This window comes from Canis lupus, chromosome 11, assembly GCF_048164855.1.
Source record: "Canis lupus baileyi chromosome 11, mCanLup2.hap1, whole genome shotgun sequence".
Classification (NCBI taxonomy): domain Eukaryota; kingdom Metazoa; phylum Chordata; class Mammalia; order Carnivora; family Canidae; genus Canis; species Canis lupus.
In genome coordinates, this window is record NC_132848.1 from 24,734,621 (window position 1) to 24,748,467 (window position 13,847).

Below are 13,847 nucleotides of genomic sequence, written 5' to 3' on the forward strand. Positions count from 1 at the left end.
AGGTCAGTGTCCCTGGGGTGGCAGTGCGCACACGCACACACACACACACACACACACACACACACACGGGACTCGACCCCGCGGTGACGGAGCCTGTGCTGGAGCTGGGGAGGCAACGGGACCTGGAGATGGGGACAGGCCTTCAGCCTGGGGGTGATGGGCAGCAGGGCACGCAGGGCAAGGGGTGACAGCACGGGCAGGCTCCACCCCGGGAGACCAGCATCGAGCAGGAGGTCGAGGAGGGGCCCCGTGGGCAAGGAGCTCGGGGGAAGGCCCGGGGGAGGCCACAGAGGGACCCAGGGACAGCACGCCACGCCAGGCCTGAGCTCTGACTGGGTCCCCCCAGCCTGGCATCTGTCACCTGTCTGTCCGTCCAGCCATCCCTCCATCCATGCATCCCACTGACATTTACTCTGATGGGCCGGGCACCGTACTCGCCGCTGGCATGAAGGCCACAAGAGAGAGGTTCGGGTCCCGTTCTCGTGGAGCCTCAAACCTCCCGGTGGGAAAAGAGGCACCAGAGGAAGCCGTCACCAGAGCACTGCGGTCAGCGCGGTCCTGGAGCTGCGCGGACGGGGCCCGGGCGACAGGCAGGAGCGGCCAGCAGGGAACAGACCTCCCGCGCCCGGGCAGGGCCAAGTGGGCGTCACAGGGAGACGCCGAGGACGGGCTCCCTCCTGCTCACCATCAGCACACGCTCACCCAGGGGGTCCCCACACTTAAGCACGACAGGCTAGACGGCAAAGCTTCCAGAAAACACAACGGAAATACCTTCCCGACTCCAGGGGACACAGATTTCCCAAATGGAACATGAGAAGCACTTGCCACGAAGGAACACACAGATGCCGTGGCCACCCCGAGACCAAGAACCCCGGCGGCTGAAGGCACCACCGGGAGAGAATCACAGGGAAGGACAAGTCACGTTGCAACTGCCGAAGGACTCACACTCGGAATACATGGAGAATCTATGAACCGACACGAAAAGGACCGTCAGGGCCGCCCAGGTGGCTCCATGGATGAGCGTCTGCCCTCGGCCCAGGGCGTTCCAGGATCGAGTCCCGCACACGGTCCCCGCAGGGAGCCTGCTTCTCCCTCTGCCTGTGTCTCTCTCTGGGTCTCTCTCTGGGTCTCTCAGGAATAAATATTAAAAAAAAAAAAAGAAAGAAATGAAAAGGACAAAGAACCCAATTGTTTTTTGTAAACGGGCAAAAAGACAGGAACACTTGAGGAAGTCCAAGTGGCCCCCGGAAGACGCTCGGCCTCACTGGCCATCAGGGCAAAGCAAGCGAAACCACCGGGGTCGCCAGCACAGCAGCATGGACGCAACCGAGAAGCCCTGCGACACCGAGGACGCGAGGTGAGGTGCCGCCGGCCGGGACGAAAATTGTCCTGACCGCTCTGACGGATGGGCTAGCACACCTGTCCACCTCAGGACCGCACAGTCGGCACGCAAGGGTGCGTGTGAGCGTGTCATGGGCATGCGTTCGGGTGCACGGGTCTCCATACCCTGAGGGGTGGGCACGACACCAGCCACACAGGAGCATGCACCACGGCCCCAAAGCCAGGGCGGCCGGGTTCACAAGTGGAGGAGTAAGTCACGGCGTAGTCCTGCGTCTCTCACGAATAAATAAGTTAAAAAAAAAAAAGGAACCTGACCCTCTCAGGACTGGGGTGCCCAGATGAACTACGGGGCGTCCTGTTCTGTTTGAGCTTCAGATAAACAACAAATCTCTTAGCATAAGTATATCCCAAAAGTTGCATAGGATATACTTATCTTAGAAATTATTCTCTCGGGGCACCTGGGTGGCTCAGCGGCTGAGCATCTGCCTTCGGCTCAGGGTGTGATCCTCAGGTCCTGGGATCGAGTCCCGCATCAGGCTCCCCGCAGGGAGCCTGCTTCTCCCTCGGCCTCCCTGTGTCTCTCGTGAATAAATAAATAAAAATCTTTTTAAAAAAATTAAAAAGGGCAGCCCGGGTTGCTCAGCGACTTAGCGCCGCCTTCAGCCCAGGGTGTGGCCCTGGAGTCCCAGGATCGAATCCCACATCAGGCTCCCAGGATGGAGCCTGCTTCTCCCTCTGCCTGTGTCTCTGCCCCTCTCTCTCTCTCTCTCATGAATAAATAAAATTTTTAAAAATAAAAAAAAATAAATTATTCTCTCTGCCTCATTGACCACCGCAGGATGGGGCTGGTAACCCTGGCCCACAGCAGGGACTGAGGAGGACATGCGGGCGAGCACGGGGCCGGGTTCTGGCCTGGGCCAAGGCGGGGTCAGCATGGGGTGTCAGCAGGTACGAGCCCCCCCTCACTCCCCACCCCACCACCACGCTCATCCTGAGCTCGCGGATGGCAGCGCCAGGCCTGATCCGCTCCTGGGTCCGTATAGCCCTGCAGGGGGCCGGGCTCACCTCGCTTGTGGCCTTCAGAGCACGCGGCCCAACAAAAGTTGGAAGGAGTCGCTCTCCTAAGCAGAGCCTCTCCTAGTGGCACCACTTAGGGAAAAAAGCCAACCGTGGGTGGTGACCACGAGTTTGCTTTGTTTCGCCTTCCTGGCTTTTCTGGGCCGTCCTCAAGGTCCAGGCCAGCCTGGTCGCACTGCCCCGGCTCCAAGTGCAGCACCAACAGGACTCGTCCCCGCCCGCCTGACAGCATGTCAGTGGCACCCCCGTGCAGGCACAGGGACTGGAGCCCTCTAAGCGGGCAGCAGCTGGCCTGGTACCAGGCCCAAACGCAGTGGGTCTGCGCTTGCACACCCCTTGTGATAGGCAGCTCACCACTCAGCAAGGTCACGTCACCTCACTTCTGGGCCCCTGCCTGCGGGATAGGCTTCCTGCACAGATGACAGCTGTCGTTTGCCACTGCCGCCTGCGCCCCTGCTCCGCCTGCGCAGATCACACTGGCCGGGTCTGCCCCCTGACCTGGGCCAGCACCGCCCACATGCTCCAGACGCCACTGCCATTCGGGGCCCCCGTGGCCAGGGCTTCACGCAAGGCCTGATCCCCCCATGGGTACAATCACACTTCTAGCGCTGGAGAGAACACTGCCTGTTAGTCAACATGAGGCGAGCAGGGAAAAGAAGGGGAAACTCAAACATCAGAACTTAGTGAGAAAAAACATAAATAAGGAAAGAAAGAAAGAAAAAAAAGAAAGAAAGAAAAAAAGAAAGAAAGAAAGAAAGAAAGAAAGAAAGAAAGAAAGAAAGAAAGAAAGAAAGAAAGAAAGAAAGAAAGAACTTAGAGTCGCCACCAGCTCGGCAGGCGGCCCTCCCTGTGAGCCGCCAAACGTCCAGGTGGTAGGGCCGAGGGGCTGAGCCTCCACACAAGGTTGGGGGTGCAACCCCCTCAGCAGCGCAATCGGCAACGGGACCAGGAGGTTCTGCAGCCATGAACACTTTCCCGGGCAGGTTCACGCACTTCCCCTTGTGCAGCTTCACCTGGAAAAGCACGGACGAGGCTGGAGGGGCAGTGCCACCTGTGCGTTTGGGACTCGGAGGCTCGGAGACACGGGACTCAGCAGGTCACACACGGGGTGAGAGGCAGAGCCTGGGGACACACCTCGAGTGTCTGGGCCCAGGGAACAGCACTTGACCGACTGCCAGTCCTGCACCGATGAGCTCTGTGGCCCTTCTGGGCCTCGGGGGTGATGTGCGGGGTCCCCATGGTTGATGACACAGGGGGGCAGGCAGAGGGGGCCGTGATGGACTGGATGCTGAGCGCTGGGGGTGATGGTCCAGCCGACCCACAGGGACCCATGCAGCCTGGAACACCTCAGCACCCCCAGCATGACCACAGCCTCACCGGCCTCCTGGCCTTTGCCTGAGCTGTTCCCTCTGCCTGTCACACTTTTCCCAGTGCCCCCCACCCCCCTGCATAGCTTTTTTGTCCCCTCAGCCGCTGCCTCACCCATGGAAGCCTTCCCTGACCCCAGCTCCCGGCCCCTGTCCCATGGGAGGCCCTCCCGGACCTCAGGTCCCGGCCCCTGTCCCATGGGAGGCCTTCCCGGGCCCCAGCTCCTGGCCCCTGTCCCATGGGAGGCCTTCCCGGGCCTCAGCTCCAGCCCCTGTCCGATAGGAGGCCCTCCCGGGCTCCAGCTCCCGGCCCCTGTCCCATGGGAGGCCATCCCGGGCCCCAGCTCCGGCCCCTGTCCCATAGGAGGCCCTCCCGGGCTCCAGCTCCCGGCCCCTCTCCTCTCCTCCCCTCTCCTCCTTGTGAACCAAGGGATTAGCAGTCGATGCATCTCCCAGGAGGACAGTAGCCCCGTGAGGCTGGAGCTGCACCTGTCTGGTTCACAGCACGTCCCGGGACCCACAAGAGTACGCGGCACTCAGGAAGCCTTGACAACGAGGTAGGCCATTCCCGGCTGACGAGGAGAACACAGCCCGGACCCCCTGGCCTCAGTATCCCCCTGGGCCAGGGAGGCCTAGGTGCATCTGAGGCTTTTTGGAGAACCAGGAACACACCCTGCATCCGCTGTTCTGGGCCTGGCACAGAGCAGTGTCTCACGGGGACACTGAGGAATGGCCTCTATGCAGCAGCACAAAGAGCCCAGACTAGGAGTCTGGAGCAGTCATCACGCCGACCTGGGCAAGCCACATCCCACCTGGGCCTCTACCTGCCCTTCTGTGAAATAGGATGAGAGTCCTGGCCCTGCCTGGAGGGCTGTTGGGGTATCAGCTGGAGAAGAGCTATCCTCATCTGGCCTCCTCCCCAGGAGCTCCCCGGTACCAGGAATTACAACCAACCTCCGGGGCCTTGCTCTGGGCCAGACCGTCCTCCAGACGGGCTCGCACAGACTTCACAGCTGCCTTTACCACGGGCAGCACCATTACCCCGGCCAAGGAGGGACCAGAGAGGCTGAGGCACTTGCCCGAAGTCACACAGCTAGATATGCACAGTGTCCCAATTTGAATAGCTCTTCCCTTACCAACCAACTGCCCGGCCAGTGCTGCTGCTGGGACTCCCAGCAGCTGCTCCCAGCCCCAGGCTGGGCCTCAGGGAAAGCAGGGCAGCCGCTGGAAGGCGAGCGCACAGCCTGCAGGCAGAGCGTAGACAGGGTACCCCGTAGCCCTGGGCATCCAAGCCTGCGAAACAGCATCCAGAGGTGGAGCCGGCACAGAACGGGGCTCAGAAATAGGGCTCCTCTCCTGCCTCCTCCACTTGTGGAAACTGCAGTTCAAACCCCCACCCCCCAGGAGCCCTCCTGGATTTCACCAGGGCCTCCTGAGGCCCCTTCTGTCCCAAGCCCCCCCAGCCCCCCACTCCCGCAGGCAGTACTGGGCTCGAGCTCCTGACACTGAATGCAGGAACCACTGGCAGTGGGAGCGCAGAGCAGTTGGATCAACCGCCGGCCTCACGCAGGCATTTCGGGAGCCCAGCACTTGGCCTCCAGCTGGCAGAGGGGACCCCAGGGCTGGCCCCACACCCAGGAGCCCGAGGACAGGTTGTCACAGGGGTTCCTCTCCCCCAGCCCTGAGGGAGCACACAGCTGCTCGGGGGGAGGGGGACACTGAGTGCACCTGTCACCCCCCCCCCACCTGTCCTCCATCCCACACACTGGTTCTGGCCCAGGCAGGGCTGGAGGGCTGGCCTTGGCAGCAATAACAACCACAGGGTCTCCGCTGGTGGAGAGCTTGGTGGGGCAGGCACCAGGCCCAGCTAAACCCTCCTGACACCTTCACAACCACCCTCTGCGGGACGGCCACTGTCACTCCCATTTTGCAGGGAAGGAAACTAGGGCACAGAGGTTAAGTGACTTGCCCAGGGTCACACAGCCCATAAAAGGTGAGGCCAAGATTGGAGCCCAGGCCGGTTGGATCCACAGCCACACCATGAACTCCTACAGAATATGTTTTTTTAAAAGGTTGTGTGTGTGTGTGGGTGTGTAGGGGCGGGGGGTGCTCAAAATCTTGGGCAAGGAGGCGCAGTGCAGACGCCCGTCTTGCTCCTGAAGGCCTCCCCATCGACCTTCCTGACTTCCCTCTTGCACCTCACGCTCCAGTTCTTCCAGTATGTTCCGCCAGACTTCTTCTCCAAGTGTGGGCCCCAGTGGCCTGCCAGGCAGACTCAACGCCTCCTCTCCACTCCCATCCTCGGCACCAAGCTCATCGCGTCCTCGAGGGCCCCCGTGGTCCTCGTCTGGGAGCGCACAGGCTGCGGGGAGGTCAAGACTCCAGAAACGGCGAGAACCCAGGGCTCAGGGTCATCTCTGCTCCGTCCCCTGAGGAGGCCTGGGCAGGACGGAACCAGGTCCCACACCCGCCTGCAGCCTCTGGCCACCAGGTGTCATCACATGGCATCCACCAGGCAGCCCGGTGTTGGTAATGGCTCCCCCCAAAGTCCCTGCACCCATACAGTCCCGTGTGCCCCCAAATCATCCTTCAGCCTCTCCATGTGTACTGCTCTGATGGCACAGCTTCGGGCGTCACCCGAACTGCGAACGTCCTTCTACTCCCTCACAGCTCAGGTCCCCTCACCTCCTCCCTCCTCCAAGGAGCCTTCGGGATCACACCACACTTCCAAGGACATGTGGTCTCTCCTTACTGTGTATGGTGCCCTCCTCCCCCTGCCAGCACCTGGCTCCCTGTGGCTACAGCCAGCTCTAAGCCCTCTAAGGGCCACCTGGTCTGTCCACCTATAGAATGTGGACAATAAATCAGTCGGCTCAGGGCTGAGTAAGAATTAGAAACAACACTCATGGAGACTTTAGCCCAGGGGCCGGCCTGCTGAATTTGCTCAGGAATGAATTACTGCCGCCACCACCACCATCACCACCACCATCATCACCAACATCACTATCATTACCATCATCACCAACATCACCATCATCACATCACCACCACCATTATCACTTTCACCAACACCATCATCACCATCAACACCATCACCATCATCACCACCATCACAATCACCACCATCACCACTATCACCACCATCACCTTCACCATTATCACCATCATCGCTATCACCATCATTATCACTTTCACCATCACCACCATCTTCATCATCATCACCACCGTCACCACCACTATAATGGCCACCACAACTGTCATCACCATCACCATCACCGTCATTATCACCAGGGCTCTGATGGACACACTGGCCATCACATAGAAGAGTCATGACTCATTCTCACCTTGATCCCCTCCAAGCCAAGCCAGGGATGAGGCCTGACTGTCCTGTGTGCCCAACACGGAGTAAGGGCTTGATGTGTACTCATGATTGAAACAACTGCCATCCCCAACATGGTAAACCAGGTCTTCAGCCTTCCATGAAAATTCCAACCGCCTTTCCTCAGCCTGGCTCATCACTCGCCACCCCTCATCTATGCATCTCTGGTGCGTGTCAGGGGACACGGGCAATGGGGAGATTCCTAGCACACAGGATAATGCTTGAACGCGGGGGCTCTGGAACCACAGTGCCTGGCTGTAACCCCAGCCGTGCCTCTTCCTAGCTGTGTGACATTTGGCAAGATCCTCATGCTCTCCGTAGCTCAGTTGGCTCTTCTGGAAACCGGGGATAAGAACAGTACGGGGCTGTGTGTGAGGTGCACAGCAGAGGGCACAGCGGACACAACTACTTGCCAGCTAGACACGAGGCAACCAAAGCTCGGAGAGCAGCAGCGACCCACCGGGGGCCACACGGGGATGTGGGGGGCCTGAGCTCCAGCTCCTCGTGGTGACCTGGAGCTCCCCGGAGCTTCTCCCGGCCCCACTCCCCTCCGCATGTTCACCCCAGCTCCTCGGCCCCCCGCCTGGGGTGGGGACGGCGCCCCGCGCACTCACCACGGCGAGCCGTAGATCCGGAAGCCACGCACGGTGACCTCCGAGTCCTGCAGGTAGATACAGTTGGTGAGCAGGGACTGCACGTTCTCGTAGTTCTCCGGCTTCAGCTTTGACACCGACGGGAAGTAGTAAAAGTCCTGCTTGATGAGGTCAGCCATGAACTCCTGGTCGAAGGTCAGCTCGTGGTTGCCGGCAATCACGATCTTGTACTCGTAGGGCAGGCTGCCTGCGGAGGCGGGCACAGACACACAGACTCGGCCGCTGGCCTCCGGGGAGCCACCACCCAGCCGGGGCGGGCGGCGGGCGAGAGCCACGGGAATCCCCCGCAGAGCAGCCCCGGCTGCAGGCCCCCGATTGGCGCCCTCCGATCAGAGGCGGCGGCCGGCAGCCCGACCCTCACCCCTGCAGCCTGCCTGCGCCGGTGGCGACTGGGTGACAGGCCAGCAGCAGACCCAGGCCAGCAGGGGGGACCTGGCCTCATCCTCGGGACTGGCCCGCCTCAGGCTCCTCTGTCTGCGGAAGCACAAGCTCTTTGCGGAGCTCGTGTGAAACCCCTGGAGACCCTACACTTGGGGAGGGGCCCACCCCGACGGCCATGGAGTTCCAAGGCCAAGCCCAAGTGCAGCCAAAACACAACAGTGCATAGCACATCCTGGTACACACACAAAAGGCCCTTCTAGCTTTGCTCTGTCAGAACCCGGGGCAGCTCCTCTGCACCATGCCTCCCTCCCTGGGGCCCCACCTTGCAGATGCCCCGAGCAAGGTGTGGGTGCTGCCTCCCGGCTGACCTGCCTGGGGGCCCCCTTCCCCGCTACCATAGCCCCCCGGGCTCAGTAAACCACCACCCACCCCTGGTCCCTACCGCCCCTTGGAAGCCGGCCTGACCCCAGACTCGGGGCCCTGACTCCCCATCTCGCACGAGCCTCAGCTGCCGGGCTCCCCGGGCCTGGACAAGGGGTCATGATGGCACCCAGGGGTCCTGACATGGATGAAAAATGCAATGTGAAGGTGAGCCAGCCCGAAGGCCCAGACCCTTCCCCCCAACCCCTCCAGGTGGGGCGGGCCCCCGTGGGTCAGGCAAGCACGACGGGGACGTGTGACATGCCAGCCCACCACGGGCCTCCGATAGGAGAGTCCAGGCAGGAAAGTGGTGACATGCCACAGCTACCACACAGAGAAGTAGTCGCCGCCATCGGATGCAACGTCTAAATGACTCTGATGCGGGCTTCTGCGGGAGTCAGCACAGGACACTAAGCTCTCCCACGCACCCGCTTCAGCCACTTCTCTCGCCCCAGATTCTTCAGCAAAATGACTCGCTCCCGTGGTCCCAGAGGCTTCCTGCAGCGCATCCGTGCCAGGCACTGAGCCAGGCACCTCCCATTCCATGGTGCTGATATAGAAACTGAGGCTCGGGGAGCTAGGCCGTGACATGCTGGAGGACACACGGCCCACAGGTGGCAGACTGGCCTCTGAGCCAGTCCTGTGTGACCCCAACGCTTTCCACCTGCTTGGGGAGAGCCCAGGAAAGTGCCCTCCATGAGGCCAGGACGCAGAGTCCCGTCCTGACGCCTGAAAGCCATGACCATGCCTCTGGCCCTGGCCTTCTGTCCCCTATGACACATAGGGGAGCCCTCCCAAGGGTCCTCGGCCTCCCAGCTCCAGGCACATGGAGAAGGAAGAGCAAGACATCACACAGCTAATGGAGAGCCATGCCTCCCAGCACATCTTCCTTGATCTTGGGTGACTGTGATCCGCACAAGAACACACACGAGCTCAGTGTGGCAGCCGCCTGACCTCAGTTCAAATCCCGGCTCTGGTACCTCTCAAAGGGGCCGGCCAACTAACCTCACTGAGCCTCAGTTTCCCCTCTGATCAAGGTGGGTGTCCCTAGGGGCTAAGGACCTCTCTGACCCCTCCAGGCTCCACGGAGCCGTTGCCCCGTGACTGGCTCCCCAGGGGGTGGAACACAGTCCAGAAAGAGCAGGACCTTCCGCCCCTTGGCCCCTCTGCATCCTCTGCTGTGCGAGCGCTGTGTCAGGAACCCACTTCCAGAAATGCCCCAAATTCTAATTTTGCCTTACTGAGAACTGACGCCTACAATATGGGATCGGATGTGACAGACGGGTGGTCAGATTCAGCATTCTAGGAAGAAATGTGCTTTCCCAGCCCTGTGTGAGCTCCGGGAAGGGGCAGGGCGAGTCTTGTGGCAAACAATAAATCATGATAATAATAAACAATAATACAACAATGTTTTTTGTACTATAACTATTATATTCTAATCACAAGGGAACAGAAGAGTCCAGAAAGTAGTTATGTTTCTCCACGGCCCAACCCATCCCCAAGACCAGGACCTCCACATCCTGCCTGGTCTTGAGCTCTGTGGCCATGGCCACCTGAGTCCCAGCCCAGCCACGAGGCAGAAGGGGAGCAAGATAGGAGTTTGCTGGAAAATTGGCAGAAAACCATAATCATGCTCCCCACTGCCTCTCCAGCCACCCCAGAATCCTTCACAAGTTTGAGAAAAGAGGGTTTTCTGCTCCTTGGTGTTTATCAAATCTTGGGAGCCCTGAGATAATGACCAGACCCAGCTCTGCCACTAGCCAGCTGTGCGCCTCGGTTTCCCCACCCATGAAGCAGGCAGAGCACCTGCCCTGCAAAACCGCGCTGGGGTTTCAGAAGATACCGAACAGAGACGCACAGCACTTGGCAGTCACAGTGTCAGCTTCCCTGGGCCACGGTTTGCAGGCCAGACCTGCCCACAGGCACATTTCATTTGGCAAAATGTTTTTATTTGAATCTGGCTGCCAACATTAAAAAAATGCAAAAAAATCCCCAATAAAATGCCATTCTTTGTTTTCTAAAAATCGATCAATCAATTTTAAAAGTGCATGCTCCTGGCCCAGTCAAGCGCTGAGTATCTGTGCCTCCCTTAGACGGGCAGCCGATGGCGGTTTGCGGTCCCCTCCTGTCCCAACCATGCACATCCAGCCCCCCTCACTCATTTTAAGGAACTGCCCCCCCTTACCCCGCACAGGCATCTGGTCTCCGGGCCTTGCCCCAGTCCTGGAGACTTGCGGGGAACAGACCTGCCCCTCAGTGCTGCCGGTGAGGCAGGGGGGACGGGCTCTCGGGGCCCTGGGGGACTCGGGGTATCTGCTTGTTTCCCAAGGGGCCAGACAGCTCCGGGGGCACAGGAGCAGACATGTGTGCTTTGCTCGTCGCCCCCTGGCAGGTCCCAGCAGAAGCCTGGCAAACGAAGCCCCCGACAGCACCACGGGGTGACATGAAGCAGAGAACCCTTCCTCCGGCGGCCCTGCCCCAGCCACCTGCGGGGAGGGAGGTTTGCGGGGACCCTGAGCACCTGGGGAAGCATTGTGGAGGACACCCCGGGGAAGACTGCCAATCTCCTGGACCCCAAGGTGGGGCCAGCCATCCTGGGTCAAGGCTGGTCCCTCTACTCCCCGTGGAACTTTCTGAGATATGCTCTGTAACTGTGGGAAATGAGGCTGTGGGCCCAGGTCCCACAGCAGGTGCACAGGGGAGGGGACACTGGGGGTTGGTCCAGCTGATCCCACACCTGGGGTCAGCGACTCGGACTCCTTCAAGGCTGCCAGGCCACCGAACTGAGCCCCTTCCCACACTGCAGGCAGTTGGGGGAAAAGGGGTGGCCTCTGCCCCCCACCTCCAGGCTCTGATGCATCCATCCCCCTCTGAGCATCGCCCCGGCCTGGGGAGCGGAGCCGCAGTGATGTATTTACGGTCTGTCTCTGACTGGGGGTGTTACTTACACTAATTAACAAATTACTCCAACTGTATAGTTGCATTTATTTCTGCTGCTCCCGACTCCTGGGGACCGGGGAGTGAGCTCGACACCGTCAGCTCACCCCTGTTCCTCTCTCCTCGGCAGAGTTCCCCTCCTCTGGGGGAAAAGTGGATGGGGCGGGGGGGATCAAGGCTCCTGTACCTAAAGCCAGGTGGGGACGGGAGCCACAACATGCTGCAGGGTACACTCAGATACTGTTGGGGTTCTCCCTACAAAGTGGGTGCATGTGGCTTGGAGGCAGGGGGTGCAACCACTGGCAAACACATCACTGGTCCAGCACCGTTGCCCCCCTGAGTGAGAGGTCCACCCACAGACGTGAGTGTCTGGATGGTCCCTTGGACTTGGGAACTTGCCAGCTGAGTGTGACCTTCACAGACACTTAAGCGTAACTGTCCCCATCTTACATCCGGGTGAGGCTCCAAGAGGTTGCCTGAGTTTACACAAATAAGCAATAAAGTGACTGATCACCACGCACGGCACTGGACGCTTGACAGACCTTGGGGCTTGGGCCCCATCAAACTCATCCAGAACTGGCACCCCAAGCCTCCCGGTGAGCGGACGGTGGGTGGACAGAGGTGGATGGGTTATGGATGAATGCACGGACGGGGAGAGATGGATGAACACGTCTATCAATCAACCCACCCATCGTGAGAGAACCCTGGCTGTCTTCTTTAAACCACCTGACTCCCTGGGTTCCCTCATCTTTCCTCCAGATGTTTTCTCCAACCTCCTTGCAGACCCGTGTCCCTCCCCCACACCCCGAAATGTCCATCTCTGAATTGTCTCCAATCAGACCTGCTGTCTCCCAAGTGGGAGTGGGGATGGGGGAGCCAGGACTAAAGCTCTGGAAAGGCCTGACCAGCCTGCAGTGGTGGAGGGAAGTCTATTCTAGGATCGCTACCTCTGTTGTTAGAACCTCAGGCTGCATTAGCCTCCAGGTGCTCCCATGATCCTGCAGCTCTTCCCAACCTGACTGTGGGGGAAACACCCAGTGACCAGTGGCCCCAGGCTTACTTGCTTAGCTTGTGCCTCTCCCTCCCGTCTAGGCAGTGAAGGTGGGGAGTGTTCGGGGACTGCAGTGACTGAGCAATTGGCAGGGGCTTTGTGGGTAAAAGGATGAGATGACCACAACCTTTCAGCACACGGAGGAAATTAGCGCTGTTCCCTTTGCCCCCTCCTGCTGCTGTCCTTCCCAGCAGCAGGGAAGAGGGCGCCTGACGGAAGCACCTGCCAGGCAAAGTGCCAGAAGTGCCCGGACCCCAGGAGAGGGAATGCTCTTCAGGCAGGTGTCTGGGCAGCCTGGTGAAGCCTAGAGAGGGGACAGCTGGGTCGAAATGTCTCTTACCCACCTCCCCTCATCAGCGCCTCAGAAGCAAAGAATCCGGTCCTCGTATCCCAAAAGCCCATCAGGCCAGAAACTCGCTTTCTTCCCCGAGTCTGGGCCCTGTTGCAACACCACCCCCAGCCCGGTCAGCCATCCACAAGCTCTGATGGAACATGAGCCCTGTCGAGACACCATCAGGGACACTTGGACGCACAGGACTCAGTCATAAGGTCAGGGCCAGAGGGGACACACAGAGGTTCCAGTCCACACCACACAGTGGGGAAAGGAGGAAACGAGCTCAGAGAGGGGAGGGGAGCTGCCTGGGGTCACTCAGCAAGACCATGGAGAGCCGGGACTTGAGCCCTTGCTTCCAGCCTCCGAGGGAGGCGGGGGGATGTCTGGACAGCGGCCACACCAGCCTCTGGTGGCACCTGCCCGATGGGCTGTGGACCGGAAAGACAGGAGGACAGGTGGGGGAGCGGAGCATGGACTTGAGGGGCTGGTGGGATCCTGGGCCAGGTGGCTGACCTCCCAACCCGAGGTCCCAACCCAGAGCCCCAAGACCTCATGGAAACCTTCGCATTCTGCATAACAACGTTGGCCCATCTTCCCCAAAGGTGTCCTTTCTTCCCGGCCAGATGATCTGAGTTCCTGGCATTTGCTAGCCCTGGATTTGTTGGTGGTAACAAGCCCATTAGGTAGGAATCGGCTGAGCAGCAGAGGATGACCATATTGTTTTAACTTTCCCTTTGCCGTATATTTCCAAATAGACACGCATCCCCCTACAGATGCCACCCAGCAGCAGGCGTGCACGGTGTGCGAGGGACGCGGACGAAAACCTCTGCTACTTGTGTGCTTCCAAGATTAATCTCCTTCCAAAAGGTTACAATTCTTTATCGCTAACACTTAACCATCCCATTGA

The 13,847-nt window shown here is 59.8% G+C and overlaps 1 protein-coding gene across 3 annotated transcripts in view; it reads right to left on the bottom strand.

Moving 5' to 3' along the window:
- MPPED1 (metallophosphoesterase domain containing 1) overlaps positions 1 to 13,847 on the bottom strand; it is a 77,935-nt gene that overhangs the window by 18,287 nt on the left and 45,801 nt on the right. For all 3 annotated transcript variants that reach the window (XM_072843619.1, XM_072843621.1, XM_072843620.1), the window contains exon 4: positions 7,779 to 8,004. In XM_072843619.1, the coding sequence (XP_072699720.1) occupies positions 7,779 to 8,004 (226 nt within the window). The remainder of the gene's footprint in view (positions 1 to 7,778; positions 8,005 to 13,847) is intronic.